The 27,292-nt window shown below is 42.3% G+C and overlaps 1 protein-coding gene across 4 annotated transcripts in view; it reads left to right on the top strand.

Annotated features, from left to right (window-relative positions):
- Positions 1 to 6,078: 6,078 nt before the first annotated feature.
- Positions 6,079 to 27,292, top strand: part of esrrb (estrogen-related receptor beta) — a 53,426-nt gene continuing 32,212 nt past the window's right edge. For 3 of the 4 annotated variants that reach the window (XM_053632971.1, XM_053632970.1, XM_053632968.1), the window contains exon 1: positions 22,294 to 23,099. In XM_053632971.1, coding sequence (XP_053488946.1) covers positions 22,520 to 23,099 — 580 coding nt within the window. In that variant the 5' untranslated portion in view covers positions 22,294 to 22,519. Of the gene's footprint in view, positions 6,385 to 11,191; positions 11,243 to 22,293; positions 23,100 to 27,292 lie in introns of those variants that run through there. The other variant, XM_053632969.1, reaches the window with a different exon arrangement.

Consider the following 27,292-nt stretch of genomic DNA (forward strand, 5'->3'; position numbering starts at 1 on the left):
CAGTTTATAATTTGTTTTATCCACATGGTGGCTTTTAATGAAATCATTTGTAATGATAATAATAATAACAATATTTCTTCTTTGGGTCAGTCTGCTAAGTGAGCTGAGTCTAATTCATACGACTGCACTTGGAGAAGAAGAAACAAGTGCATTCTAAAATAACGATAATAAATATATTAGGTAAAACAAACAAACAAACAAACAAAAAAACCAGCTCCTTGGGTAAATGTAAAAGTAGAATAAGAAACACACACACACACACACACACACAAAATATATATTATTATTATTTACTCCCGATGATATAAATACAGATCATTCAGGAGCTCGCGCACTGTGGAATTGAAACCTGTGCGCGCGCGCACTTTACCTCCGAAGTGTTTTCTGTCACCAACTGGTAACTTTCTACACGGAGAACTGAGCCTCCTGACATTTTAAACGAAATGAATTTTTATTCCACTTCGTAGTGAAGAAGTCCCTAAGTTTAGACCAATGATACACGACACCGTTGCCAAACTCTTAGCTCACCTGGCCTCAGACGCGACGCTAACAGTTATCTCGTAATTTATTCATCGACGGCGGTGTCAAAGCCCGCTCTCCCCCCCCCAGAACTACGACATGGTTTAAGATTGGCACAGCCTGTCATTCTGTCTACTCTAATTTCCTTTTCCTCTTGGTAAAACTACACGAAGGACGAACGAATCTATTAGTAAAAAAAAAAAAAAAGAAGGGAAACGGATTTTTGTACGAGAAAGTAGCGGCACGCGCTCGAACTTGAAGTAAATACTGAAGGTTAGTGTTTAGTTTCAACTACTGGAGCAATTAAGGTGTGAGAAAAGTGTGTGTGTGTGCGTGCGCGCGCTGGGATGCAGTGAGTCGGAGCTGGAGGAGGGGTACACGTACACACACACACACACACACACACTTGTACAGCACGAGGAGTCAGTTTGAAAAGGTAAGAGCAGCCTTGGACAGGACGAAGACATCTCTCTTTCACTCACACCTGAATGGGGAGCTCGAAAATGGCCTATATGTGGGAGAAGGTAGAGTAATTTCCCTCCACCTTTCTCTTCTTTTCTCTCGGTGTATTTTGTTAAGTCGTTTATCAAACTGGTTTATTAGTATTATTTTTTTAAGGTGCGTTTTTTTTTTGTTGTCGTTGTTTGAATTGAATTAGATTAGCCTGGCAGTTCGTGCGCGCGCGGTGACGCGCAGCGAAAAGTTTTGTAGTTGTGCAGATCTCAGAAAACACAACTTATTCTCTTTAGAGTGCACTGTAGAGGCTTCTGCACACGTTACACCTCTTCTTAAACTGTACTGGCTTAATGTCCAAACGAGTAAGTCTAGGAGGTGATGAGGAGTCATAATGCACTTAATACACCAATTATCACTCATAATGCAGTTCATTCACTCATAATGCAGTTCATACTCTCATAATGCAGTTAATATTCTCATAATGCAGTTAATACTCTCACAATGCACTGTACCGGGGTTTCCTAAGAGAATAGGAGGTAGGGTACAATTTCGGACACGAGGCTTGTAATTAAGTGTCTAATTTAATTCACAGAAACAGTCTTAATGCTTATTTATTTTTTAATTCAATAATTCTTGAAGGGTTTTTAAATATGCGCGTCACGTGCGTATGACGTAAAAATGTAAACGTGAAAGGAACGGAAATGACGCTATCTATATCTAAATATCTGTTTAGAAATAAAATAAGGCGCTTTAATGATCAGTGTCATGTCACATCAAGCAGGGCAATGATCTCTCTCTCTCCCACTCTCCCTCTCTCTCTCTCTCTCTCTCCCCCTCTCTCACTCACTCACTCACTCTCCCCCTCTCTTTCTCTCTCCCACTCTCTCTCTCTCTCTCTCTCACTCACTCACTCACTCTCCCCCTCTCTTTCTCTCTCCCACTCTCTCTCTCCCACACTCTCTCTCTCTCCCTCTCTCTCCCTCTCTCTCTCTCTCTCCCTCTCTCACTCACTCACTCTCCTCTCTCTCTCTCTCTCTCTCTCTCCGACTCTCTCCCTCTCTCTCTCTCCCCCTCTCTCACTCACTCACTCTCCCCCTCTCTCTCTCTCCCACTCTCTCTCTCTCTCTCTCTCTCACTCACTCACTCTCCTCTCTCTCTCTCCCCCTCTCTCTCTCTCCCACTCTCTCCCTCTCTCTCTCTCTCACTCACTCACTCTCCTCTCTCTCTCTCTCTCTCTCTCCCACTCTCTCTCCCTCTCTCTCTCCCCCTCTCTCACTCACTCACTCTCCCCCTCTCTCTCTCTCCCTCTCTCTCACTCACACTCTCTCTCCCACACTCTCTCCCACACTGTCTCCCTCTCTCCCTCTCCCACTCTCTCACTCTCTCTCTCTCTCTCTCTCTCCCACACTCTCACTCTCTCTCTCCCACTCTCTCTCACTCTCTCTCTCCCTCTCTCTCCTACTCTCTCACTCACTCTCTCTCCCACACACTCTCCCTCTCCCACACTCTCTCTCTCCCTCTCTCTCTCTCACTCTCTCTCCCACACTCTCTTCTCTCCCATACACTCTCTCTCCCTCTCTCTCCCTCTCCCCCCCTCTCTCTCCCACACTCTCTCTCTCTCCCTCTCTCTCGCACTCACTCACTCACTCTCTCTCCCTCTCTCACTCACTCTCTCTCTCCCACACACACTCTCTCTCTCTCCCTCTCTCACTCACTCTCTCCCACTCTCTCTCTCTCCCACACTCTCTCTCTCTCCCTCTCTCTCCCTCTCTCACTCACTCTCTCTCTCCCACACACACTCTCTCTCTCTCCCTCTCTCACTCACTCTCTCTCTCTCCCTCTCTCTCCCACTCTCTCACTCACTCTCTCTCTCCCTCCGTCTCTCTTTCTCTCTCTCTCTCACTCACTCACTAGTAGTAGTCTACATAAGTTACCTTACTTGCATGGGACCTCAGGTATAGTTGTGATGTAGCATTTGTCCATGATCATTTAAGAGCACAAAGGAAGAGGAATCGATTTGAGCCTGAATGTGACTGTACACTGACCCCTGTCTGCTCCCTCCTCCGCGTTCTGTCTCCTCACCTCACCAGGAAGCTCCAGTGCACTCCATGGCTAAATGTCTCTGTTTAGTGGCTTGGCCTGTGTAGCTTTACACAATTGACCTGATTTTATATTGTACAGACCAACACAGTAAACACTTTGCTGTGACATCTCTTACACCGAAACAGTTCGTCATCCAATTTCTAGAACTGGACATTCTTGATTTTCAGTTTATTGTTTTATATTCATTACATTACATAATGTTTTCTTAAAATTCAGGATTAAGTCTTGACTAAATTTGTATAGTGTTCCAACAAATAAGAACAGCTCAATCACAGTACAATGCAGCAAAAAGCTGATTAAATACACAAAGTTGCAGTTAGTTTAATCTTCTCTATGAAAATAAACTTTTCCTTTTTTTTTTTTTCTCGCCAATTCTGTAATTTTCCACACATTATACAGTATGCACTGGGCATGTCATGAAATTTTCCTGCATTTGGATTTCTGTCAGATTTCACCAAAATCATACATCTTCTCACTAAATCAGGGATCAGTCAATACAAAACGATCTGTAATGCTGTCGAAATGCAATTTATCTCTTTATTTAAGACTGACAAAATTAGTGAGTAGTCTCGAGGACATGTGTAAGGCAGACTGTATAAACAAAATGCATGAGACAGCGCCTTTTTTTTTTTTTTTGTTTTTTTTTTTTGTTCAGGATCCCAAACGCCTGCCACTTAATAAGCATTCCAGAGGGATTCTTCCCTCCCCTTTAACCAAATCAGGTGGATTAAAATCTCGGATGAATGACCTTTAATCCCATGTTTTGCAATTAAATGACAGAATTTCTGAAACATCAGTCACCTACTCCATATGACCCACAGTGTTGATGGATTTAAAAATAGCACAAATTTCAGGGGTTTTATTAGCAATTTGACATGCATGTTGGAACACACGCACACACACATAGAAAATAAGAAGACATGTGAGAGTACTGCACTGTAGATGTGTTAGTATTCTGTGCAGATTTGCGAATGTTTACAGGAAATGTCTGCTCCAATAATTTTCTCTGGTTACATGTAATCCTTTGAATTCGAATGTTTCATTTGGGTGCTGTTTCATATTCTCAGACGATGTTAAAGACTTTGAGTTACACTTTGTTCCTATTTTTGATTCCAAACTATCGTACGCTTCAAACTAGCTGTGATGTCCACCCAAATAAGTGGTGTTTTTTTTAATGCAAAGTACATTCGAAGGCCTGCAGTAGAGCATTAATGGGGCCTGTGATGATCAATAGGGATTGCATGATGCTTTAGTATTGATTATGGAAACGTGAGCAGTTGAATAGGAGTGGACTGGTTTCTCTTAAGGTTATGCTGAACCGTCTAATAACATGACAGCGACCCCCAACCCCTACCCCCCCTCTCCAGAGCTATCTGGTATATTCCAGTAGAAAGCGAGCAGAGAGAAATAGAAAGCATGTAGCACTTTAGTCGTTAGGACGATCGTGAAATAGACAGACGAACAGTTTCTGAACTTGTCTAGCATGCCTTGGTCACGACAAATGCTTTATAGGATTTATTCGGTTTGGTTTTGTGGGACGCAGACAGTTACATCTGTTCATATTACCCACTGGCTTTGCCAAAGCTCCTTTTTGGATGATACGGTGTGCCCGTTGCTTTTATAAAATGGGATACAGTAACATGGAGACGCTCATCAACTGTGAAATGGTATCTGCATTCCCTGCATAGTTCCAAGGCTTGATCAACAGTGAGACACTGGTGTTTTTGAAGCCGCGGGACACTGAAGACAGGCGAGGATTTTCTGCCGCCTTAGAAGCTGATGGGTGTCCAGTTTGAATTATTACTCGAAACATTTCTCACACTCGCTCTGAAACTTCCACAAGATAGTCACTGTATCATGGTGTGCATGAAAAACTTCACACACGCTCTGATTTATGGCCAGAGCGTGTGTGATTATCGATTTGGTAGTTGTTGTTTTTTTTTTTGTGTGTGTGTGTGTGTGTGTTCCACCAACCAGTGTGTGGATTTTTATTTTTATTTTTATTTTTACATGACCAGTTTTCTACTTTACTTATTTTGGTCAAATTCAGAAATGAATATTGAAATAAGTAGAAAGAAATGACGTTACAGGCAAATCCACACTACACTATAAATGACATTTAAACACCAGTAACAAAATATAACAGTCAGTACAAAAATAGATAGAATATACAGAGTTGCTTTTCAGTTATAAACTATAAATCTTTGGTTAAATGTGCGGCGAAATAAACAACAACAACAACAACAACGGCAATATTTATATTTAATATTTACTATGCAAGTAAACAGTACGTGTTTTTTCTTATTACAGGGAACAGCGGTGCTTTTGTTCAGTCTGGCCATTCGTGATCGTATTAAAACTAGCCTTAATTGTATTTCAACAAAAATGAACTTTATAGTGCTAAACAAAATATGTATAGAAATGTGAAAATTATTATTATTATTATTGGAATTTCAAAAGTTCAAAAAATGTGTGTATTTGACCGAGCTAACGCTTAAGAAATGTTATTTGTGTTTGGGGTTAAGTTTAGCATTCATTTGTAATCATACATTAGCTTATCATACATTAGCTTATGACTTGATGCAAGTGTGTAGCAGGCTATGTGATTGTCTGTGTGGGCATTTAAGACACCCCGTCCCCCCTCCCCTCCCCTCCCGGCTCTTCTCCCCACCCCCTCCCATGTGTTCCACCAGCACTCTCTGTCGCTTTAAGTCCTGCCCCCCCGGAGCCAGCCAACAGCAGCTGTTCCATATTCATCAAGCCCTTCAGTCTTAAAGAGCCCTATCCCGAGCATGGAAAGAGTCATTTCTCTCTCTCGCTCTCTCACAGCCACTCCATCTTACTGCTCTCTCCCACCTCTGCTGCTGCCTCTCTCACTCCCTCACTCACTCTCTCTCTCTCTCTCTCTCTCTCTCTCTCTCTCTCGCCCCCACCTTTAGCTCCCCCCCATCCCCCCCCTTCCACTCTCTCACATCCTCATCCACACACAGACACATACACACGTGCACACACACTACTAACTAACACACACACGTGCCCTCACCCACAGGCACACACACTTGTACCTGTGCAGACTGGGGGGTGCCGTGCTGCTGGGCGCTTCTTCTTCTTCTTCTTCTTCTTCTTCTTTTTTTTGCCTTTTTTTCTGAAGGTGTCCGTCTCTCCTGTTTTTTTTCGGGGGGGGGGAGGGAGAAGTAGGTGTCACTTGTTTCCTCTTTCCTCCTTTTCTGCTTCCTGGAATGCTAAAACTGGACTGATGGACGTTTCAGAACTTTGCATCCCTGATCCTCTCAGCTATCATAACCAGTAGGTGCATCTTTCCTCTCTTTCATTTCTGCTCTGTGTTAACCCACCTCACTCACTGCATTTCCTTTACCTCTCGTTTTATTTCTCAGCTTTTCGTCAACTTTGTAGAAGTATTTGTTTGGGAACAACTTTTTACTGTTCATGTAGAGGCTTTATACTTTTATCACACACACACAAACACACACGTATTCTCAGTCCTTCTGTTTTGGGGTAAATGAGGCTTGAAGACATTATTAACTACAGGAGAGCAGGTGCTCTGAGCTTGTTCTGTGTAGGACGCAAAGAAATCCGTCTCCTGAAAGCCGGGTTGTTAGCTGTGTGTGTGTGTGTGTGTGTGTGTGTGTGTGTGTGTGTGTGTGTGTGTGTGTGGGGCACTCTTTGCACATTGCATTAAGTGCGTAGCCAATCAATTAGAGGCTCCTTAATGTGATTTCCTTTTATTTGTGTGTAAGTGTGTGAATGTGTAAGTGTATGTGTATCAAAAAGAAAAAGGAAGAAAACAATTCTGAAGGTACTTGTTCATGCAGGACAAAAGGAGTGAGTAAAGAAGCCGGGAAGCGGCGCTTCGATTCGTGCCTGCTGTTAAAGACATGGGAATTAAAGGAAAGAGGCGAGGTTAAACAGATCCCATGGAGATAGGCTCGGCTGGGATTATTTGTTGGTGGAGAGGGAGAGAGGAAAGGATGATAGCGGGGAGATGGGCTCGCTGCGGTGCTGCTCAGGACACGCTCTCGCACTCACACACTCTCACACGCTCACGTCTGTCCCGCTACGCGCTCCTTAAACTTCTGCTTTTAAACCCCCAGTGCATTCTCAGTTCTCATTCCCATCCACTTTTAATATCATTTAAGCATTTAATAATTTGTTTGTAGTTTTTCTTCTGCACATGTTTGTTCATTTATTTATTTTAAGGGGGGAGGTCTTATTTTGAAAGTATTCGCTTGACCTTTTCTGTTAAAACACTCAATACCGAATCAATTTAATCAGACTTATATAAATACCTACATATAAATATTAACTAGCATTTTCTTACCTCCTCTCCTCGTGCGATATTTCTCGCCACTTACAGCCGTCAGAAGTGAATTTATTTCTTTATTTCTGTGCTCACCAAGTAATCTCTACATGTACAGATATATATCATGTTGAAAGAACAATCATAAGCCATATTGGAAGCGCACATAATTTAAGACGATAACTCTTTTCATGCTAAAAATCCAATCAGCCAAATGTGTGTGTTGTTGTGGCCGGATTATCATAAAATGATACACACCGTGGCAGCTTGAAAGATTGATATGATCGAAAAGAATAATGGCAAGTAGCGCAGCTGAATGAATCATTTTTTTTTTTGTTGCTTTCTGCGACGTGTAGGATTACAGAGACACGGACGGAATGGAATGAAACAGGGTTAAATTGACAGTGCTGTGCTGCAGGATGGTGTGTGTGTGTGTGTGTGTGCGTGTGTGTGTTTTTGGGGAAGTGTGTTTGCCTGGCCGCTGACCACGCTGTGCCCCGGCCGAGCTCGTTAACTCCTTAGCCACGCATATTTTAATCTGCTTTGTAGCACTAAGCAGGATTAGAAAGGTTCAATAGAGCTCTTTTCTAGGTACACACAGGACAGCCTCGACTCAAACCTACACATTCACACACTTCATAAAATGACTCATGAAACTGAGAGTGTTCTGCATGTTAAAATGATAGAAAATATGTCCGAATGTGCATGTAGGTATAGTTTGGTATTGTGTCCCCCCCCATATGCCAGTGGAATACAGCATTATTATTATTTTTCGTATATATATATATATATATATATATATATATATATATATATATATATATACATATTTATATTGCATTAGTAAATATGTTTATTTTAATACAAATTAATGTTAGTATTTAATGAATTTGTTATTTTAATATTTAATTCATATAATTTGGCATCTACGTTTTTCAGAAGTGATGAGAGGAAAATGGTTCATTTGTATTTTTTTTTGCGGAAAAGTTGCATTGATTTTGCAAAAAAAAAAAAAAAAATTAAATTAAATACACTGCATTTAAATGTAAATAAATATTTTTTCTTACTCCAGCATTCTATTTCTGCTATAATGTATATACAACCTATATACACTTTATACTCTTTTACAATCTTATGTTGTCTGTCAGCTTTTTAAAAATTATATTATATTGTTAATGTTAATTTGCTCCATGCATTTATTTTTAATGATGTCAATCATATTTTAATTGTATAACATGCTCACTAATACAGAGGGAAGAATTTATTTGAATTGTTAAATACACATTTGTAGCTGTCGTTTTTGCTACACGAAAGTGACTGGTAGAAGCTTCTTTCACATGCTGATCATACACACACACACACACACACACACACACACACACACACACACACGTACGTGTGTATACACTGAAACTGTTACAGATAAAGCCGAACCATGGTCCATAATTTCGCGTCCCATTTGATAAAAATCGTGGCGTCGTAATATCGGCTTAGACGCACTCCAGTAAAGCGTTTAGTAATGCAGGATCGAGGTAGTGTGTAATCATTGGCTCATATGGACATTATTAAAACATTCGTTATTAAAAAATCACATGCAAAAGTTAAGGGAAATAGTGAAGGGAATTTTTTGTACAAGAAGAGGAGAACATTTTAACTAATTATAAATATTACATTTAGGTTTCTGTTCTGTGCTAAATCAGTGAGGTAGCTCAACATCAAGCTTGTGTTTGGTGTGTGTGTGTGTGTGTGTGTGTGTGTGTGTGTGTGAAGCCTGTGAGTTCTTTTAGGGGTAAAATTAATTCATTTAAACACTTTTGTTTGGTAATAATATGCCTTTTGTGTGTAGATAAGGTTTTTAGATGCCCATGTCTGACATTGTTCCAAAGTACACCTCAAAGTGATTTATTTCTATATTCAGTGTTGTTCAATTTATATTATACACCTCAAAGTGATTTATTTCTATATTCAGTGTTGTTCAATTTATATTATACACCTCAAAGTGATTTATTCCTATATTCAGTGTTGTGATATTTATATTATACACCTCAAAGTGATTTATTCCTATATTCAGTGTTGTTATATTTATATTATACACCTCAAAACGGTTTATTTCTATATTCAGTGTTGTTATATTTATATTATACACCTCAAAACGATTTATTTCTATATTCAGTGTTGTTCAATTTATATTATACACCTCAAAGTGATTTATTCCTATATTCAGTGTTGTTATATTTATATTATACACCTCCAAACGGTTTATTTCTGTATTCAGTGTTGTTATATTTATATCATGTCCTACTGCTATAATAGAAAAAGTAAAAACTAGAAAAACTGAAAAATACTAACTAATTGTAAAATTGGGGGGAAAAAATGAATCATTTACTTTGTAGGAGATTACGATTAGGAATAATAGAGTAATTGTTTCAGTTTAGGTTTTGAAATATATAATCATCTTTAAATTGTCTAATAAATCGTGTTTAACTGCAGAGATTGATCTCCACTGAAACGCTGTTGTTCAGCGTGAGTGTGTTGAGTTGGCTATTAGTGTGATCCTGGTGAATTCAGTATAGATCTTATACTGTACAGTGAGCCAGCAGTTTATTCACATGGATAACGTAAATAATACATTCATTAGTATCAGATGTAGAGATATCACTGAGGATTACGCGTGACATTGTTTAGAGCGGCGACGCCAACGAGCGTGAAATGTTTGCGGATCTGGTTTTCTGCTGAACGTAACAGTTGTGTTTGGCCCATGTGGGAATGGTGTTTGTCTGTTACGCTTATTTTTATAGGCTCTTCTTTGTTAAGTTTGCATGCCCGAGTGCAGGCAGCAGCTGGAGGGGACATGTCTCTGTTTATTGCCCCTCTCGAGTTGTTGTGGCGCTTCTTTACCACTCCAAAATCTGGCAATATTGTGCCTTGTCACTTTGAGTTTTTCTTCGCTCTTAGCATTCACAATGAGCAAGAATGAAAAGAGACAAGACTTTTCTTGTGTGTTCCTCACTTACTGACAAGCCTATCCTGTTTTCTCACTCACACCAGTCCCCCCCCCCCCGCCCCACACACACACACACACATACACACACACACACACACACACACAGACCCGTGTTAGTCTATAGCCGAATGACAGTCCGATTATGTATTTCTGTGGCGAACCTCCATAAGCACTCAATGATGAATTACACTTAAATTTGTTTGACTTCATTCCCGAGTTGGCGCATTGAATGCTTAAAATGCAAGATCCCTTCCACTGCTTTTGCTCTCTATTTTTTTTTTTCCCACCCTTCGGCTCCTTTTTTATCGTATTAGCTGTAGAGAAAACAAGGCAACGGAATTGTATTAGTGTATCTTAAGTTAAAAGCTCCTTGCTCTTTGACCAAGTGTTTCACTGCTATTGAGTTAATCAGATTTTTGCTGTCTGCGTGGAGATGCTATCGTGGCTAAGCAGAGCAGCCCCCCACTCCGACACTATCCAGATGGGATCGGCTTACGGTAATTTGGTTTCAGAATACATTACCCACACAGGCCTGTGGCTGCGCTCGACCTACCTTTCCTCTAAACCGAGGGGCTTGACGGGTCCAGGCCGCGTGTGTACGAGCCCAAAGCCTTCTGACTGACCTATGGCACAAATCTCTTTCTCACACACTGTACACTTTACACCCTCAGTGGAGTGCTGCTATGAAAGGACATCACAGACAAAATGACAATTGTTTGTTTTTTTTGTTTTGTTTTTTTTAAAATGCATTGCTGTCACTCTGTTTCTAAACACATCTCCTTTACCAACAGGGCCTCCTTGTCCCATTCTCTGGCCACTCAGAAGGAGCCCTCTCGCTTCTGGTAAGCCGTGCACAGCACGCTCATTCCTTGCACTGTAAATGAATTGACTTAGTGGTTGTGCACCCGTGTGGCCCACACGAGAGCTTCGCCTCCCCCCGAGGTGATTTGGGATGCGCTCTGTTTTGACCGTTGCACGCTTGCATTTTGTGTTGCGCATGCGAGTTTTTGTCTCTTACTCTCTCTCTCTCTCTCTCTCTCTGTCACACACACACACACACACGCACACGAGCGTTTTTATAGTACTATGAAATTTATTTGTGAATTGATACAGCCAGTATTCATTTTCTCTCTTATCCATGGGCATCTCACGTCTGCGTGTATGCACGAAGGGTCAGTCGGTTATAACGTGACCTTGTTGAGCTTCTTCTGATCGAGAGCTCTGCAGTCTCACTCCCTCATTCAGCACTCTCACACCTTGCGGCAGCAACCAAAGAAGCCCTCGTCACCGTCCCCTCTCATTCTCTCGAAGGTTACCTTGGCATCCGAGCCTCGCTGTGACAGTGTGTTTAAAAATAAAGTGGGGTCCATTAGCGCGCTGAGGATAATGTCTGCCTGAGCTGGGGCCAGATCACAGCGCAGTCTGGGGGCCTCGCATCCGCCTGCCTCCACCCGCCCGCAAGCAACCGCTATCACTGACACCGTGCGTCAGCACATCTTCCTGTTGCTCCAACGCCAAGAGGGCAGTCACGATTCACACACACATACTCACACACAGGGGGGAAAAAAAAAACAACTGTGTGAATGAGTTTATAATAATGATGAGTTGAAAGGAGATTTAGAAATACTTTCTTTTCAAATGAATGGAATGGAAAATAAATTCCACGGCCTCCAAGATGAAATCTAATCAAATCTGACAACAGTCAGCGCCGCACGTACCGTATGTACCATTCAAAGTAAATACGAGTTTCACAGCAACAGTGCGGATCTGTGCAAACCCCTCTGCCTCTGTTTGCATAAGTGACACTGTCAATCCCACAGACATCATGAAAACGATCCTCACCCTGCTTTCTGATTCGCTCCCTAATTAAATGTTTATGGAGGGGAAAATGCTAAGTCCGCCAATTTACACTTTGTGAGGACGAGGGGGACGAACCACAACGTGCGTTGGGTGGCTATGCGAGCATTTATCAGAGAACGTTATTGGTATCGAACGCTCAGCCGTTTGAAGGTTATGTTTCTGAGCAGTAATTGAAATGCAAAATAACATTAGGATCGATGGTTAGCTCTGTTTATTTATGAAATCAATATTGAAACGGTCCGTCACAATACAGGCTCTGATTCTTCCTGACAGCCAAACTGAGCGCACATTGCACCCGGCTCCTGCGGCACAGCACGTTCAGCCCCAGCAACACGGCCTGTGAAGCCCACACTATCCTGTCTCTTCACACACACGCACGCATAGAGACAGAGCGACGACAACAGGAGGAAAACTTTGCAGTGAAAGTTCACAGTGGTGTCAGTAGTGTAGTTTGTGATAGCGTGTCGGAAATGACTGAGAATGAGTAGACTGAAATCTCTTTTTTTTTTGTGGTAGCTGTTACTTATCCATGAACTCCATTAATGTAATTACTACTGTACTGTACAAATGAATGCATACAGTGATGAATATGTATGCAACAGTGATGATGTACTGAGTCAGGATGTGTGGAAAGTTTTCTTTAGCCTTCATTTCATGATTGTAATTATTTTAGACATTTCTGCTTTGCTCCAAAGCCAGTTAAACCGGCTACTAGTCAAATGAATTGGGTTTTCATTGTCCATATTGTCAATTTCCGATAGACAGTTCCTCCATATATCTCGTATTGCGTTATTTCTCCAGGACTGGGGTGCACCATATAACATGGTAGCACGGTACACTGGACTACTGGATGTAAAGTGCGAGACATGTGCAGAAAAATACACAGGAAAATACTTACACAGAATAGTGCATGATAACTACGTTGCAGCAGGACAGGAATAATCATATGAAAAATTAAGGGCTTAAGGAGATTTCCCACTAAGAATCTCACTCTTCTAACTTTTCAGACGTCTAGAAAAGTTAACAAGTGTGTTTGCTTTAGTTCAATGTCAGCGTGTTATCTCAACCATGTAAATCTTAGTCCATTATGCAGGTGCTTTTGTTCTTCTGGTGCTGATCTGCGAATGGCAAACAGTAAAGCAGAGTGTATTATAATATAAATCTTATCCTACACCAGCTGTACTGCTCCTGTATCTGACGCACGTCAGAGAGTGGAGTCACGCTGGGCACAGCACTGGAAACGTTTTGGCAAAGGCACTTGGGTGAAACTGCCAGCCAGCCTGAGCAAGCGAGTGAAGGAGTGAGCGAGTGAGTGAAGGAGTGAGCGAGTGAGTGAAGGAGTGAGCGAGTGAGTAAGTGAAGGAGTGAGTGAGTGAGTGAAAGATTGAGTGAGTGAAGGAGTGAGTGAGTGAGAGTGAAGGTGTGAGTAAGCAAGTGAGTGAAGGAGTGAGCGAGTGAATGAGTGAGTGAAGTAGTGAGTGAGGGACTGAAGGAGTGAGCGAGTGAGTAAGTGAAGGGGTGGGTGAGTGAGTGAAGGAGTGAGTGAGCAAGGGAGTGAGCGAGAGAGTGAGTGAGTGAAGGATTGAGTGATCGGGTGAGTGAAGGCATGAGTGAGTGGAGGAGTGAGCGAGTGAGTGGAGGAGTGAGCGAGGGAGTGAGCGAGTGAGTGAGTGAAGGAGTGAGTGATTGAGGGAGTGAGTGAGTGAAGGAGTGAGTGAGCAAGCAAGGGTGTGAGTGAGTGAAATAGGGAGTGAGTGAGGGAGTGAGCGAGGGAGGATGTGAGCGAGTGAGGGAATAAGTGAGGAAGGGAGTGAGTGAAGGAGTGAGCGAGTGGGTGAGTGAGGGGGTGAGTGATGGAGGGAGTGAGCTATTGAGGGAGTGAGGGAGGGAGTTTTCGAGCGAGTGAGGGAGTGAGTGAGGAGGTGAGTGAGGGAGTGAGTGAGCGAGCGAGTGAGGGAGCGAATGAGTGAGCATGCGAGTGAGTGAGTGAGTGAGTGATCGTGTGAGTGAGGGTGTGAGTGAGTGAGTGAAGCATTGAGTGAGTGAGTGATCGTGTGAGTGAGTGAAGGAATGAGTGAGGGAGTGAGTGAGTGAGTGATTGTGTGAATGAGTGAAGGAGGGAGTGAGGGAGTTATCGTGTGAGTGAGTGAGGTAGTGAGTGAGGGAGTGAGTGAAGGAGTGAGTGAAGTAGTGAGTGAAGGAATGAGCGAGGGATTGAGAGAGTGAGTGAAGGAGTGAGCAAGTGAGTGCGGGAGTGAAGGAGAGAGTGAGCAAGCAAGGGAGTGAGTGAGGGAGTGAAGGAGTGAGTGACTGAGGGAGGGAGGGAGCGATCAAGTGAATGAGTGAGGGGGTGAGTGAAGGAGTGAGTGAGCGAGTGAGAGAGGGAGGGAGCGAGTGAGTGAGTGACGGAGTGAGTGAGTCAGGGAGTGAGTGAGCGAGTGAGGGGGGGAGTGAGTGAGGGAGCGAGTGAATGAGTGAGGGAGGGAGGGAGTGAGTGAGTGAATGAGTGAGTGAGTGAGAGAGGGAGGGAGCGAGTGAGTGAGTGACGGAGTGAGTGAGGGAGGGAGTGAGTGAGATAGTGAGTGAATGAGGGAGTGAGTGAGCGAGTGAGGGAGTGAGTGAGTGAGATAGTGAGTGAATGAGGGAGTGAGTGAGTGAGGGAGCGAGTGAGGACGTGAATGAGTGAGGGGGTGAGTGAGGGAGTGAATGAGCGAGTGAGGGAGTGAGTGAGGGAGGGAGTGAGTGAGATAGTGAGTGAATGAGGGAGTGACTGAGGGAGGGAGTGAGCGAGGGAGTGAGTGAGTGAGGGAGGGAGTGAGTGAGTGAGGGAGTGAGTGAGCGAGGGAGTGAGTGAGTGAGTGAGTGAGGGAGGGAGTGAGTGAGGGAGGGAGGGAGTGAGCGAGGGAGTGAGCGAGGGAGTGAGCGAGTGAGTGAGGGAGTGAGTGAGGGAGTGAGCGAGGGAGTGAGTGAGCGAGGGAGTGAGGGAGTGAGTGAGTGAGTGAGTGAGCGAGGGAGTGAGTGAGCGAGGTAGCGAGTGAGGGAGTGAGTGAGGGAGTGAGTGAGGGAGGGAGGGAGTGAGCGAGGGAGTGAGTGAGCGAGGGAGCGAGTGAGTGAGTGAGGGAGGGAGTGAGTGAGTGAGGGAGGGAGTGAGTGAGTGAGTGAGTGAGGGAGTGAGTGAGTGAGTGAGCGAGGGAGTGAGTGAGTGAGTGAGGGAATGAGCGAGGGAGTGAGTGAGTGAGGGAGTGAGCGAGCGACTGGACGAGAGCTCTGGTTTACAGCAGCCCCAGCTGTAGCGGTCGTGTGTATTTGAGGTTCAGTAGGTACATTTCTGTACCAGTGCTATAAGGAGATTTTTTGTTAAGGTTCAGATATCAGTGTGTCAGGACAGAGTGGAATTATGGGTATTGTCTGTCAACGAACTCTGTTGAGTTTATGTTTAAGTGTTTCGTTTGTTTAAGGCACAACTTTTATTGCAGTTAAAAGCATGAGAATTGAATATGTTGAGGACCGGGAGATATGAGAGTGTGATACGGAGATATAGTTGAGTATAATAGTTGTAGTTGTGGAGGTTGGTGTAAAATGTATATTTGTTGAGTAAATGTTGAGTAAAAATCCTCTTCTTATTTTCGAGCATATAGCTAAATGAAATCGATCAGACAGGTTGATACACTTCAGGTCTTGCATTATGATCTTTTTGCCATATTGTTCACTCCTACAGTGAGGTAAGAAGGTTCAGCGTGATGTTTTTCCTCGCTGCGTAAACTGACGGAGACGTACGCCTGACATTTCTCTTAAATCGCTTCAGTTAAAACTTAAAATAAAAAAGCTTCAGACTAATTAAGTTTGGCTGGAGTTTAGTTTTTGTGACAAGTATACAGTGTACACGTCAGTATTTATAGGGACGTAAACGTGTGGATTATGTAGAACAGTCGAGAGAATCTTCCAGAAGTGTTTATGCTGTGAGTAAGAAGCACTTCATTTAGGGGCTAAATGATGGTGCAGCATTGCTTAGGAAACAGACTGCTAAACACACAGTATCACGATACCTGAGTACACCTTTACACAATATCCATGTGATATCCATGTGTACCACCACAAACTCTCCTTCAATACGATCTAAAAACGATTTAATATAATTAAATGTTAGAAAATGCTGCTCTATTTACAGTTTCAGGATCTAATTGAAAGCTTTTTTTTTTTCTTTTTTTTTAAAAAATTGTCCAGAATCTGTGTAACTATTTGACATTAGTGTCAGCGTGTAACGAGCAGCTTCTTCTCATGCAGTCATTATTGTGTTTTCCTTCAGCTGTGTTTCTTCATGACTGAGCATGACTGAGGGAAGGTGCAAATATTCCTGCAGTTGATTGTTCAGTAATTGTCAGTCGCACTGGGGGCGAGTCATGCGGACGCGCTCGTCTCTCCCGCAGTATACGTATGTGTGTTGCATTTTCCATCGGGCATTCCCTGTGATGAAGAGAGTAATTGATGACTACGGAGCGATGGGCTCTTTGTTCATAGCAGGCAGAGTTCCCCTCTAAACAAGGACAGCCTACAAGAGGAAGATTAATGAACTAATTTCATGCATCGTTCCTTGCTTCTATCTTCGTCTATTTCCAGCTTATGCACTCAGATCTGTAATATACACATAATGGTGTGCCTTTATAATAATAATTCCATCTGTTGGGATCGGAAATGGATGGGCTCAGTGTTATGTACACATGCATTAACTCTCAAAGCGCCTCGTGTTCATTTAACGCGTGTTTAGTTTGATTAGGACATGAGGTTTCCTCGGTGTCCGATGTGACAGAATTGGTTTTTTTTTGTGTAGCTGGACGAGTTATTTTGGAATGTCCAGCGTGCTTTTGTGCTTCTGTATCATCAGTCTGACGACGTCTGTCACAGCGTTCAGGAGTCAGATCAGATCAGAAATCAGGTTGGCATATTTCCGAAGTCCGACATCGCCATCATGAACAGGGATACTGAGTCAAATGGAAATGAAGAACAACTTCATATCAGAGCCTCATGCACCACCTGAGATTCTGATGTCCGTATGGTGAGCGATGTCGAAGCTGTTCGTAATGATTTCTATCGAACAGACTTGTCTTTTTAATTTTATTATTATTATTATTATAATTTTTTTTTTTTCTTTAGTAAACTAAAGACACCCTGAACGATTTCTACAAAGGGACACCCACGTACTCATTTCACTCCATTTCAGAGGCCCGGAATATATTTGATGTCAGCTAATTATTTAGCAGGAAAAGCACCATTATACATAATTTATAGTATAAAACGAAGAAGAAAAAAAAAAAAGGGAGCGATTTAAAAAACCCTCCCTAGTGTGTGCCAGGCGAGGACTGAACTACTTTTTCCATATGATGAGCTGTTCAATTCAATAGGGAGCTTTACCACTGGGCTTGCACAGTTTCAGGTTAACCCATTCACTGCCACAGAACGAACAGAGCTGTATATCCCGCACACACACTTTAGAAGATGCAGGTGCTCTGCATTGCACGTATGCACCATTAACAGTCTAAGGGTAAACAATTTGAGTCCTAATTGAAATAAACCCTGTACGTAGAAAACTCACAGTCACAAACAGTGCAGTAAGAGTCACTTATTAGACCCGATTCGTTTATAGCTAATAACCCTGCGTATACTGTAAATAGTGAATAAAGCAAGGATTTGGCAACACGGACTGCTTAATAGAGCTTTATCTAGTGTTCTCATATTCTTGCTTTGGTTTGGTGTTACCTTTCTTTGCTTTAATAACTAGTGTTTCTCTAAATGTGCAGCAATAAATGATTTGTCCAATCATTGATCAGAACATTAGAGTTGTGCTCTCGGTCTCCGTAAAAGAGAGGTGTCCAGTATGTGTCCAGTACAAAGCACTATTTTATTTACAGTGTAAACACCAGAGTACTCGACAGAACTGGGTTGCTCATTAAAAGATCATTAAAAGCATCAAATTATATGTAAATGGGACATCAAATAGACTTCAACTTCATCTAAGTATTCAGACATACATTTGTTACATACCTCACTAAAAACGTATTAAGGAGAAACTGGAAAGAATCTATAAGGTGTAAAGAAAAATAAATTGGGTATCTTAAATAAAGCACTGTTAAGCTGTTAATGTTACCATGTTATATACACACTACTTATATACACACACTTATTAGATATAAACTAACGTCGAATAGGTGACACGGATACTAAAGTGTTAGCATTTCCCGCCATGTGTGCAATTGATGCAAGTCTCCCAGCTGATCAGCGACTTCAGCTATCTGTGGAATTGTCTACATGTCTCTCTTCTCATATGTGAAAAGGCTTACGTCAGTATACGGAGTGTTCCTGTGTGAAGACGACCCCCTCGCACCGACCCCCTCCGCTCATAACAGGAAGGAAGGAAAAGATCAATAAATGTGATCTGCGTCTGGGCCGGGGCTATCAGACCAGGCAGGGGCAGCGAGCACGGCTAGGGCTCATGTTGTTGTCGTGAGTGAGCTCATAGTTTTATAAAGACTGCAGTGGAGAAGCCGGGCAGAGGGGCTAAATTTAATCCTGAGCTGCAGACGTGCGAGTTTAATTGCCGGGCTGCTGGGCCGGGCCAGTCCCCCTTGTGGTAACCCAGCACCAGCCGCCACTGCGAGCAGCCCACACGGACTATTGATCCACTGCCCTATCTCTCGTTCTTTTTTCTCTCATTCTCTCATTTGGCCTGCTCTGCCCCTCTGCCCCATCATCCAGATTATTCTCCACTTCTGCGGTGCGGCGTCTGCTCTTCCTATTTCAGTTTCTCTTTCAGTGTGTTCACTACTCACTCTCTCTGTCTCACTTATTCACTCTTCCTTTTTTTTTTTTACATTTTATATATTTTATTGGCACCGTAAATCTTTGTCTGGCTGCTGTGTTTTAGGCTTTATAACAAAGAATTTTCTTTTCTCAATTTCTGTGTCTTGCTGTTTAGAAAATAATCATATGAACGAGCATTGATTTCATAGTGATGCTTTCAGTTTACACTTGCTTTTCTCTCACTCTCTCTCTCTCTCTCTCTCTCTCTCTCTCTCTGTCTCAAACACACACACACACACACAATTTTAAAAATTGCCCCCTAGGTCTGGGCCCCAATACTCCCTTGGTAGCTGTTAACCCAAAGCATTTATGTGACTAGGCAGAGGCATTCTCCATATTTCTTAGCGGTCCTCACTGGGCCAGTCTGGCTCGTACCTCAGCTTCCCCCCTCCTCCCCCCCCCCCCCCCCCCCCCCCTCCCCAAGAGAATGCATTTCATCTAAAAAAAGCCCCATTTCATTTGCATGGTCTTGTGCTGAAACCAAATATTGTCTACACGCGCAGACACAATGACTAAATCACAAAACACACTTTGTTGTATTTGTCAAATACATTTCACTGTGAAAACCGAGATTCAGTCTCTTTACACTGTTTAGTAAATTTGCCCCTGCTGTAAATGTTGCCTCGCGTCAGTGTGAGCTCTCTGCGCCACTCACCGCCTCCAGAGAAAAAAGGGCAACGTGGCAATGTGGCAGCTGCCCGCGAGGCTTGACTGTTGCCTGCGAGCCCAGAGGAGTGTGAGTGCCTGTCAGGAGTTAATTGAGTTCCTCCTCCAGTGGCTGCTCCCAGGCCAGACCCTTATCAGGCACATCGCCTGGGGTCCTCTGACTGATCCCCCTGCCTCCTCAGAGGGCCATCTGATAGCGCCCTGTCTGCAAAGGACTTCCCGCTCTAACTCTGTGTGTGTGTATGTGTGTGTGTGTGTGTGTGTGTGTGTGTGTGTGAGAGAGAGAGACAGAGAGAGAAAGGAAGACAGAAAGAGCTCGCACTCTGGACTGCATTCTGCTCAGTTGATTGTGAAGGAATTGTGTACAGAAAGCGCATAAAGAAATTCAGAATTCATTCGTGAATGTTTATATGCAGTGCATCAATTGTACCGAGGTGGATCTAGAGGCCATGCGTGGGCACTTTTTTCTGTAAGAGGTGTAAAGTTTGCCATGGCACAGTGAGGTTAGAGAAACAAGATGCCACTGAGGGTGAGAGACTCAGCATTCGTCCGTGGCCTACTGGAACACAGAGGGCACGGGATCATTAGAGCAGCTAATCTCCAGCGCCGCCGCCGTGGCACAATGACATTACAGCAGCTAAAATTCTGTTAGGACCGCCGCAAGGAATCAGATTAGCTTCAAACCGAACATTATGCTTTTGTGGCCACCACTCAGCATGAATTTTGATTGTGGGGGTACAGCGGATCAAAAGGGGGGGAGGTGGAGAAAAAAAGGTCTTCGATGTGGCACTCAGAGCATGGTACGGTAAAGCACAGGGAAGACTGAACTTTAAACATAAATGCTGGAATTCCTTTAAGGTGGATTTAATCTTTCGCGAAGCATTTTTGATTTTTTTTTTTTTTCTGCTTAAAACATGAATTAAGTTGAAAAGATTTGGCTTATTTAAGAAGGTGTGATATCAGTGGTGTGAGAATGGCACGTTGATCTAGAGCAATATTTTCTTTATGAACCCAGTGCTGGGAGTTAAAACATTTGCAATATCATGCAATTATGTTAAGTGTCACCTCCGCACTAACCCTTGACCTTTGAACCAAGCCCCCCTGAATTTGAGAAATAAAAACTAAATGGAAATGTCATGTATTCTGACATTTTTTAAAAAATATATAGCTTTTAATAGTGAACGTGTGAAAAGGTGCTCTCTCTCTCTCTCTCTCTCTCTCACACACACACACACACACACACAACTGTATTCAGAAACTGCTAAGTCAATGACGGATGAGATTTTTTGTATTATCGTTGAGAATTCTAAAAATGTGTGAAGCGTTTATATTTTTGAGTATATTTTTATATATATATTTTTGTCTTAAAAATTGCAGAATTAATTCTTTTTTTATTTCTTGTTTTAGTTTGAAACATTTTTTTGAATCTCACTATATGGAATCTCACTATATTGGCCCGAAAAACTCTTTTGAGTGCTCAGACAAAGGCCTTATTCTGCAAGGTCAACGGTTTTAACAGGAGGCAGTTTTTTTTTTTATTATTTATTTCAGCAGTTAACCTTTTTGCGAATTTCCAGAGGTGGCGGCAGCTGTGTCTGCGATGAATATACATGGTGGGCGAGAGAGAGAGAGAGAAAAGACTTGCAATGATTTAATTTGACACAATGACCCTGTATTCGCAGACACGGGAAGCCGGGATGAGAAAGTAAGGGTGACCCCGTGACCGCAGGCCTTGAACCCTACAGTCACCCACACTTACAATTAAATCAGCCAGGGAGCGAGAGACTGACAGCCAAGGGACAGAAAAGGGATATAGGTTTCTTTTCTATCCAACAGCACATTCATTTCCTTTTCTCTTTCATGTCTTCAAAGCGCTGTGGTTTCTTTGCGTTTTCTTTGTTTATATATTGCCTGAGAGAAACACTTTTTGTTTTGCTGATGCTGGGGAATCCTGACAGTGACATGTAAGCTCCTGTGTGTCAATATTTGCCATTAGTTAGCAGTATGCTAATTATGCTAATACACTAAAACAAAATGCTTGGGGTGTGGGCCTGCCACTCAAAAACTAACCCCAGCAACTTGATTTGCATAAAGCTAAGTGAAGCTCAATTTCGATAATGTGAGCAAACACTGACCTTTCACCCCGCTGTCTGCACCTAATACTATCCTACAAATAGCGTATGAGTAATCCAATGCAAATCTACCCGTTTCTTATTATGACAAGAATGAACATTTTTACCTCTGTGTGGCGTACATCTTTTTATTTTCATCAGTTAATCGGTAAACATGCAGCATTCGCTTGTGTTTAAACAACGCGCCACTTCTGTTAACCCAGGAAACACGTCGAATCTTTCACATCTCTGTGTTTCTGTTTTCTTCCTCCTCGGCTTGAATTGTCCATTCCTCAGCCCGTGTAGTTCTTTGGCATGCTTACACTAAGGGTGGATTTTTTTTTCCTCTTCTCTTCTATTTTTTTCTTTTCTTTAAAAAAAAAACCCAAAAAAACATTTAATCTATAAGCATGCTGTCATTTGTCCCAGAATCCGAGCTCGATGATTAGATTACCGTGACAGGAAGTCTCTTAGAAAGGGAAATGTCTGGACAAGCTTGCACACACAAACACTGATGTTCTTCATAATATTCATAATATATATGTCCATTTCAAAGCTGCATGAAAGCATCTCTTTCTGTTGCAATTTCACTGTAGTGCATTTCTTTTTAGGCTTGAGTAATATAAAATGAAATACGCCTCCTTATCACTTTCTAGCGATGCCTGTGACAGTAAAGTCTCGTGTACATTTTTATTAATATGTAGATCTGGACAATTCATTTGGAATATTGGAATTATGGATATTGAATTTTCTCTTTTAAAAAAAAAATGTTCTTCTTCTCTCAGGCTGTTGAACAGGATGGCCGCTGAGGAGCGGCACCTGCCCTCCAGCTGTGGCTCATACATAAAGACAGAGCCGTCTAGTCCGTCTTCACTGGTGGACACGGCCAGCCACCCGAGTCCCGGGGCGCACTCAGACGCCAGCGGCGGCTACGGCAGTGCCATCCACAGCCACTCCAACGGCCTCGACTCTCCGCCCATGTTCACGCCGGCAGGTCCCCTTGGCGCAGCGGGCAGCGGCTGCCGCAAGCGCTATGACGACTGCTCCAGCACGTTGCTCGACGACTCGGGCCCAATCAAATGCGAGTACATGCTCAACTCCATCCCCAAACGGCTGTGTCTGGTATGCGGAGACATCGCTTCTGGCTATCACTATGGTGTGGCCTCCTGCGAGGCCTGCAAAGCCTTCTTCAAAAGGACCATACAAGGTACTGATATATCTATCTATCTATCTATCTATATATATATATATATATATATAAAACATGCTATAGGCAGTACAGCCTTAAAATGAAATTGTTATTATTTAAAATAATAAGCAGATTTCAGATCTCTGAATGATGCGACTCCATTCAGTCAATGATACACACACACACACACACACACACACACACACACACACACACACACAGTGGATAGTGGATAGTGTCCCATTTGGCAACACTGGTGACATCATCAACATAATCAATTCAGCTGCTTGTCTGCAAGGCGTGTATTATTACACTGACACATGATCAGATGACCACACTGACCGGACATGAATAGAAATCAAAGACAGTACATTTTTCACTGGTTTATAGCCTTCGTTGCTTCAAATAGCATACAGTCTAAATGCTAAATATATAATGCACAATATATACACCACAGGTCAAAATTTTGGAGACACTTGACTGAAATGTCTCTCATGATTTTAAAAACCTTTTGATCTGAAGGTGTGTGATTAAATGTTTGAAATCGTTGTTGTAGACAAAAAATATAATCGTGACAACATTTTCATGTCCTTCATTAGAAAACTAACATTTTATTTACAAAACAATATTTTTTTAAACGGACGTCTTGGAGCGAAATATTCCGAAAAGCAACCAATGAGAGTTGGAAAAAAAAAGAGTCCAACTTTTTCTCACAAATTATAATACTGATATTACAGAAGACTGAAGTTTCCAAATAAGCACTCTAAAAAACACATTATTTTATATAAAAAAAAAAAAGTATTCAGATAAACTTTAATAAATTGTGTCATTTTATAGTGATTGAAAAAAAAAATTACACAGGGAACAGCAGTTTGTTTTTATGTATTGCAAAGCATATCAGAATCTCAAGGTGCAGCAATATGCTATTTTTAATCCTGTCCAATCCAGTTTAATCATTTTTGCAGATTTGATTATTCTGCATAAGTCAGAGTCACGTTTTCCACCTGTTTCGAAGCGCATTGTTTATCCGTGATACTTTTTTTGTAACTGAGGTTTAATTTGTGCGTGTGTTGTCCATCATTTGCACACGTTGAGCTATACGATCTGTGCGCTGCCTGATGCATACACTGTAGGTACTAGCAGCCAGCAGTGGGGTCACATTGGTTTGGCACAGGCAGTACAGTCAGTGTGTTGTGACCCAGATATTAATCAGATGACGTCCCAATGTAGTGTGAGAATGTAGTGTGTGTGTGTGTGTGTGTGTGTGTGTGTGTGTGCATAAGGAAAAGAGAGAGAGTAAGAATAAAGCACGACTGCCCATAATTACAGCCTGATCTCATTGCTATGCCATTGTAAACTTTTAACAGCATGGTAACACTAATGCATATCTCAAGGACTGAGTGGCCTTATTACACAGGCAGATATTGGCTGTGTTTTACTGTACTAAATATCACTGTTAGATAGTGGTCAGAGATTCAGTGTGCATTTACAAATGGGAAAAGTTGCAGTTTCTATTCAGGTGTTTGATTTCTGTTCTGTCCGCCATGTTGAAATTGGCCCAGCGATCCTATCAGCTTTAAACAGTCTATGTACCTTTTTTGCAGACAAACAGCTGCCTTCGTCCAAATCCTTCTATTTGCACTCACTTCCACAGCAATCTCCTCTATTGACAAAAGATGAGTATTTCCCCTCAAGTCACATATTTAGAAACAGGCTTTTTAGCCTGCTACAGTGAGGTACACAAAAGCTATTACACTGGAGAGACAAAAAAACCCTTGAAAGAACGAGCCATTTTAAGTGGAGTGATGGCCTAAACAATTAAGAAGAGGAGCGTTCCATGAAAGAAAAGAAAGAAAATGTCAAAGACCTTTCTGCTTATTCCTCTTCTCGATGTCAAGTTGAAATTTTCTTCTCTATCTCTCCCTCTCTTTTGCTCCTTTCTTCCTCTTGGAGGGCTGCCTGTAATGGACCTAATCTTGTGCCGTTTGTCCGAGCCACAGGAGTTTTGTCAATAACAATCAGCGTTCAGAAGGAGTAATTAAGGCCGAGGCTTTTCATTAGGCCAAAGGGAGGGGGCTGTCTCCGGGGACGACCGCCGCAATTAGAAACGCAGGCACGCGTCGCTGGGTAATTTCAGTGAAGGGGAAGGAAGAAGGGATGGAAAAAAGAGGAAAGGGGGGGAAAAAACCTGCGGACTTTCTTTAGATTGGAGAGGGACACTGCTGCTCTTTTGAAAGAGCGGGAGAGAGGCGGGCTAATGGCATAATAAGCAGACATGGTCCCAGACTGAACACAGGAGGATTTTTTGGGGAAAAGAAAGTAAAAAAGAAAAGAGCGGACAGAGGGCGGCTGAAAGGATGAGTGGGAAAGAGAATGGGCAGACAAAGAGCACTTAAAGGAAAAAAACAGTGTAAGTGATGTGAATTAGACGTGATTAATTAAGTAAATAATGAGGCTGACGAGGGTTGTAAGTGTGAGCCGGCGTCCCTTTAATGAGGACAAAGCAGGAGAGGTGGCGTTTAATTTGCCTTGTCATTTTAATCAATTTCATTCAGCCTTAACGCCACTGCAAAATGGCTTTTTTACTGCCAAACATGTAATACCTTCTTCACATTCACGAGTCTTATTGAAAAATGAGTTGTCACAGCTGCACATGCTGCTTTTGCCTCTTTATCACCAAGACGGTATTGTTAAAAGCGCGTGATCTAAAGCCTCAGAGTGAATAGCAGCTGAACTGCAGGCATTTAAACTCTCCAGAAGTCATACCTGAGCATATTCAATATACTATAGAATACGATGTGCGCTTTTATACCCAAACATCACTCTGCCTGCGAGTAAAGGCATGATACATGTTGTATATCCAAACCTAGAATAAACTTTTTATTGTTCCATATTTCATGTGCTTTATCTCGTTCTACACCTTCCTGAACTGAGCCACCACGTTTCTATAAACCAGTAAAGTTTAATACCGAGCTGAAAAAAAAGGTCAAAGGAAATATAATCTGGCAATAAGTCGCAGTGTTTTTGCCTAATTATTGATGTAGGATGGTGTCTCCTAGCATGTGTTATCGCATTAAGCGAAGAATACCTTGTCATGAAGTTCAACAGAAATTTCTTCTCATTCTTTATTTCCCCCGCTCTCCCTCTTTCCTAGCTTCATTTAGCTTTCTTTTTCGGTTCACTTCATCCCAACCCTCCACCTCCCTACAGACAAAGACTCCACTGGCCTTACCTTTTCAACACAAAGGTGGACGGCCAATCCATCTCCTGTCACCTATTCATCCACTGTAAAGCCCTTCTGAACCTGCATGTTGAGATAGTTACATCAGTCAAAGCAAAGCCCCAAATTAACGTCATCTCTGATCGCCATCCATCCACGACCTCCACCATCTTGATCACCCCCTCCCCATTGTCCCAAACACCTTGTACAGACCACCAATCAAACACCGTACGTCTTCTACTTCTAATTTCCTACTCACTTGAACACAAGTATAGGATGAAAACTAAACCATATCAACTGGCTCACTCTTTCTAGTCTGCAGTAATAGAGCTTGACAGTAAGCCTGTAAAAGTCAGTTTAGATTTTGATGAGAAATACCTGCCATTTTACTGTAATTTACTTACTCGACCCAAGTCTGCCCCACACCATGCCCTGGCACAGGTCCTGAAAAGCCATAAAAGAAATTGAGACAGATAAATATTGAGAAGATAAAACTCTTTGCTTTAAATCTTTTTTTTCACCCCAGTTATTTTTATGGTTAATAAAATAACACTTAATATGAAACCAGATCAACTGAAAATGCTGGAGATTAAAAAAAAAAGCTCCTGTGTATTTACCTTTTTTCCTCTTTTTTCTTTTTTTTTTTTGACTGGATATTAAACATGGCTTCAATGTTTCCTTCATTCTTATGTAGGTCCCCCTGTATCTCTAGCTATACACAAGTGTTTGGGAACAAAACAGCTTTACCCTGTAAAAAAAAAAACCTTTTAATATTGAGCTCAAATCTTGAGCTCTGTTGTTTTATTGAACATGCATCGAGTACACTTTGGGTGTTCATGCATAGCCAGTGGATTTGAAAGGATTCATGTATTTTAGCAGAGCTGCAGTTGGTGAGTCCACGGGTGTAACAGGTAAACTGGAGCAAGCTGGGCATCCTAAGGGACTCGCAGGACTTCCTGCTGTGCTGATAAATTGTGCCAGTCTGGCAGCC

Source organism: Ictalurus furcatus, chromosome 9, assembly GCF_023375685.1.
Source record: "Ictalurus furcatus strain D&B chromosome 9, Billie_1.0, whole genome shotgun sequence".
Taxonomy (NCBI): Eukaryota; Metazoa; Chordata; class Actinopteri; order Siluriformes; family Ictaluridae; genus Ictalurus; species Ictalurus furcatus.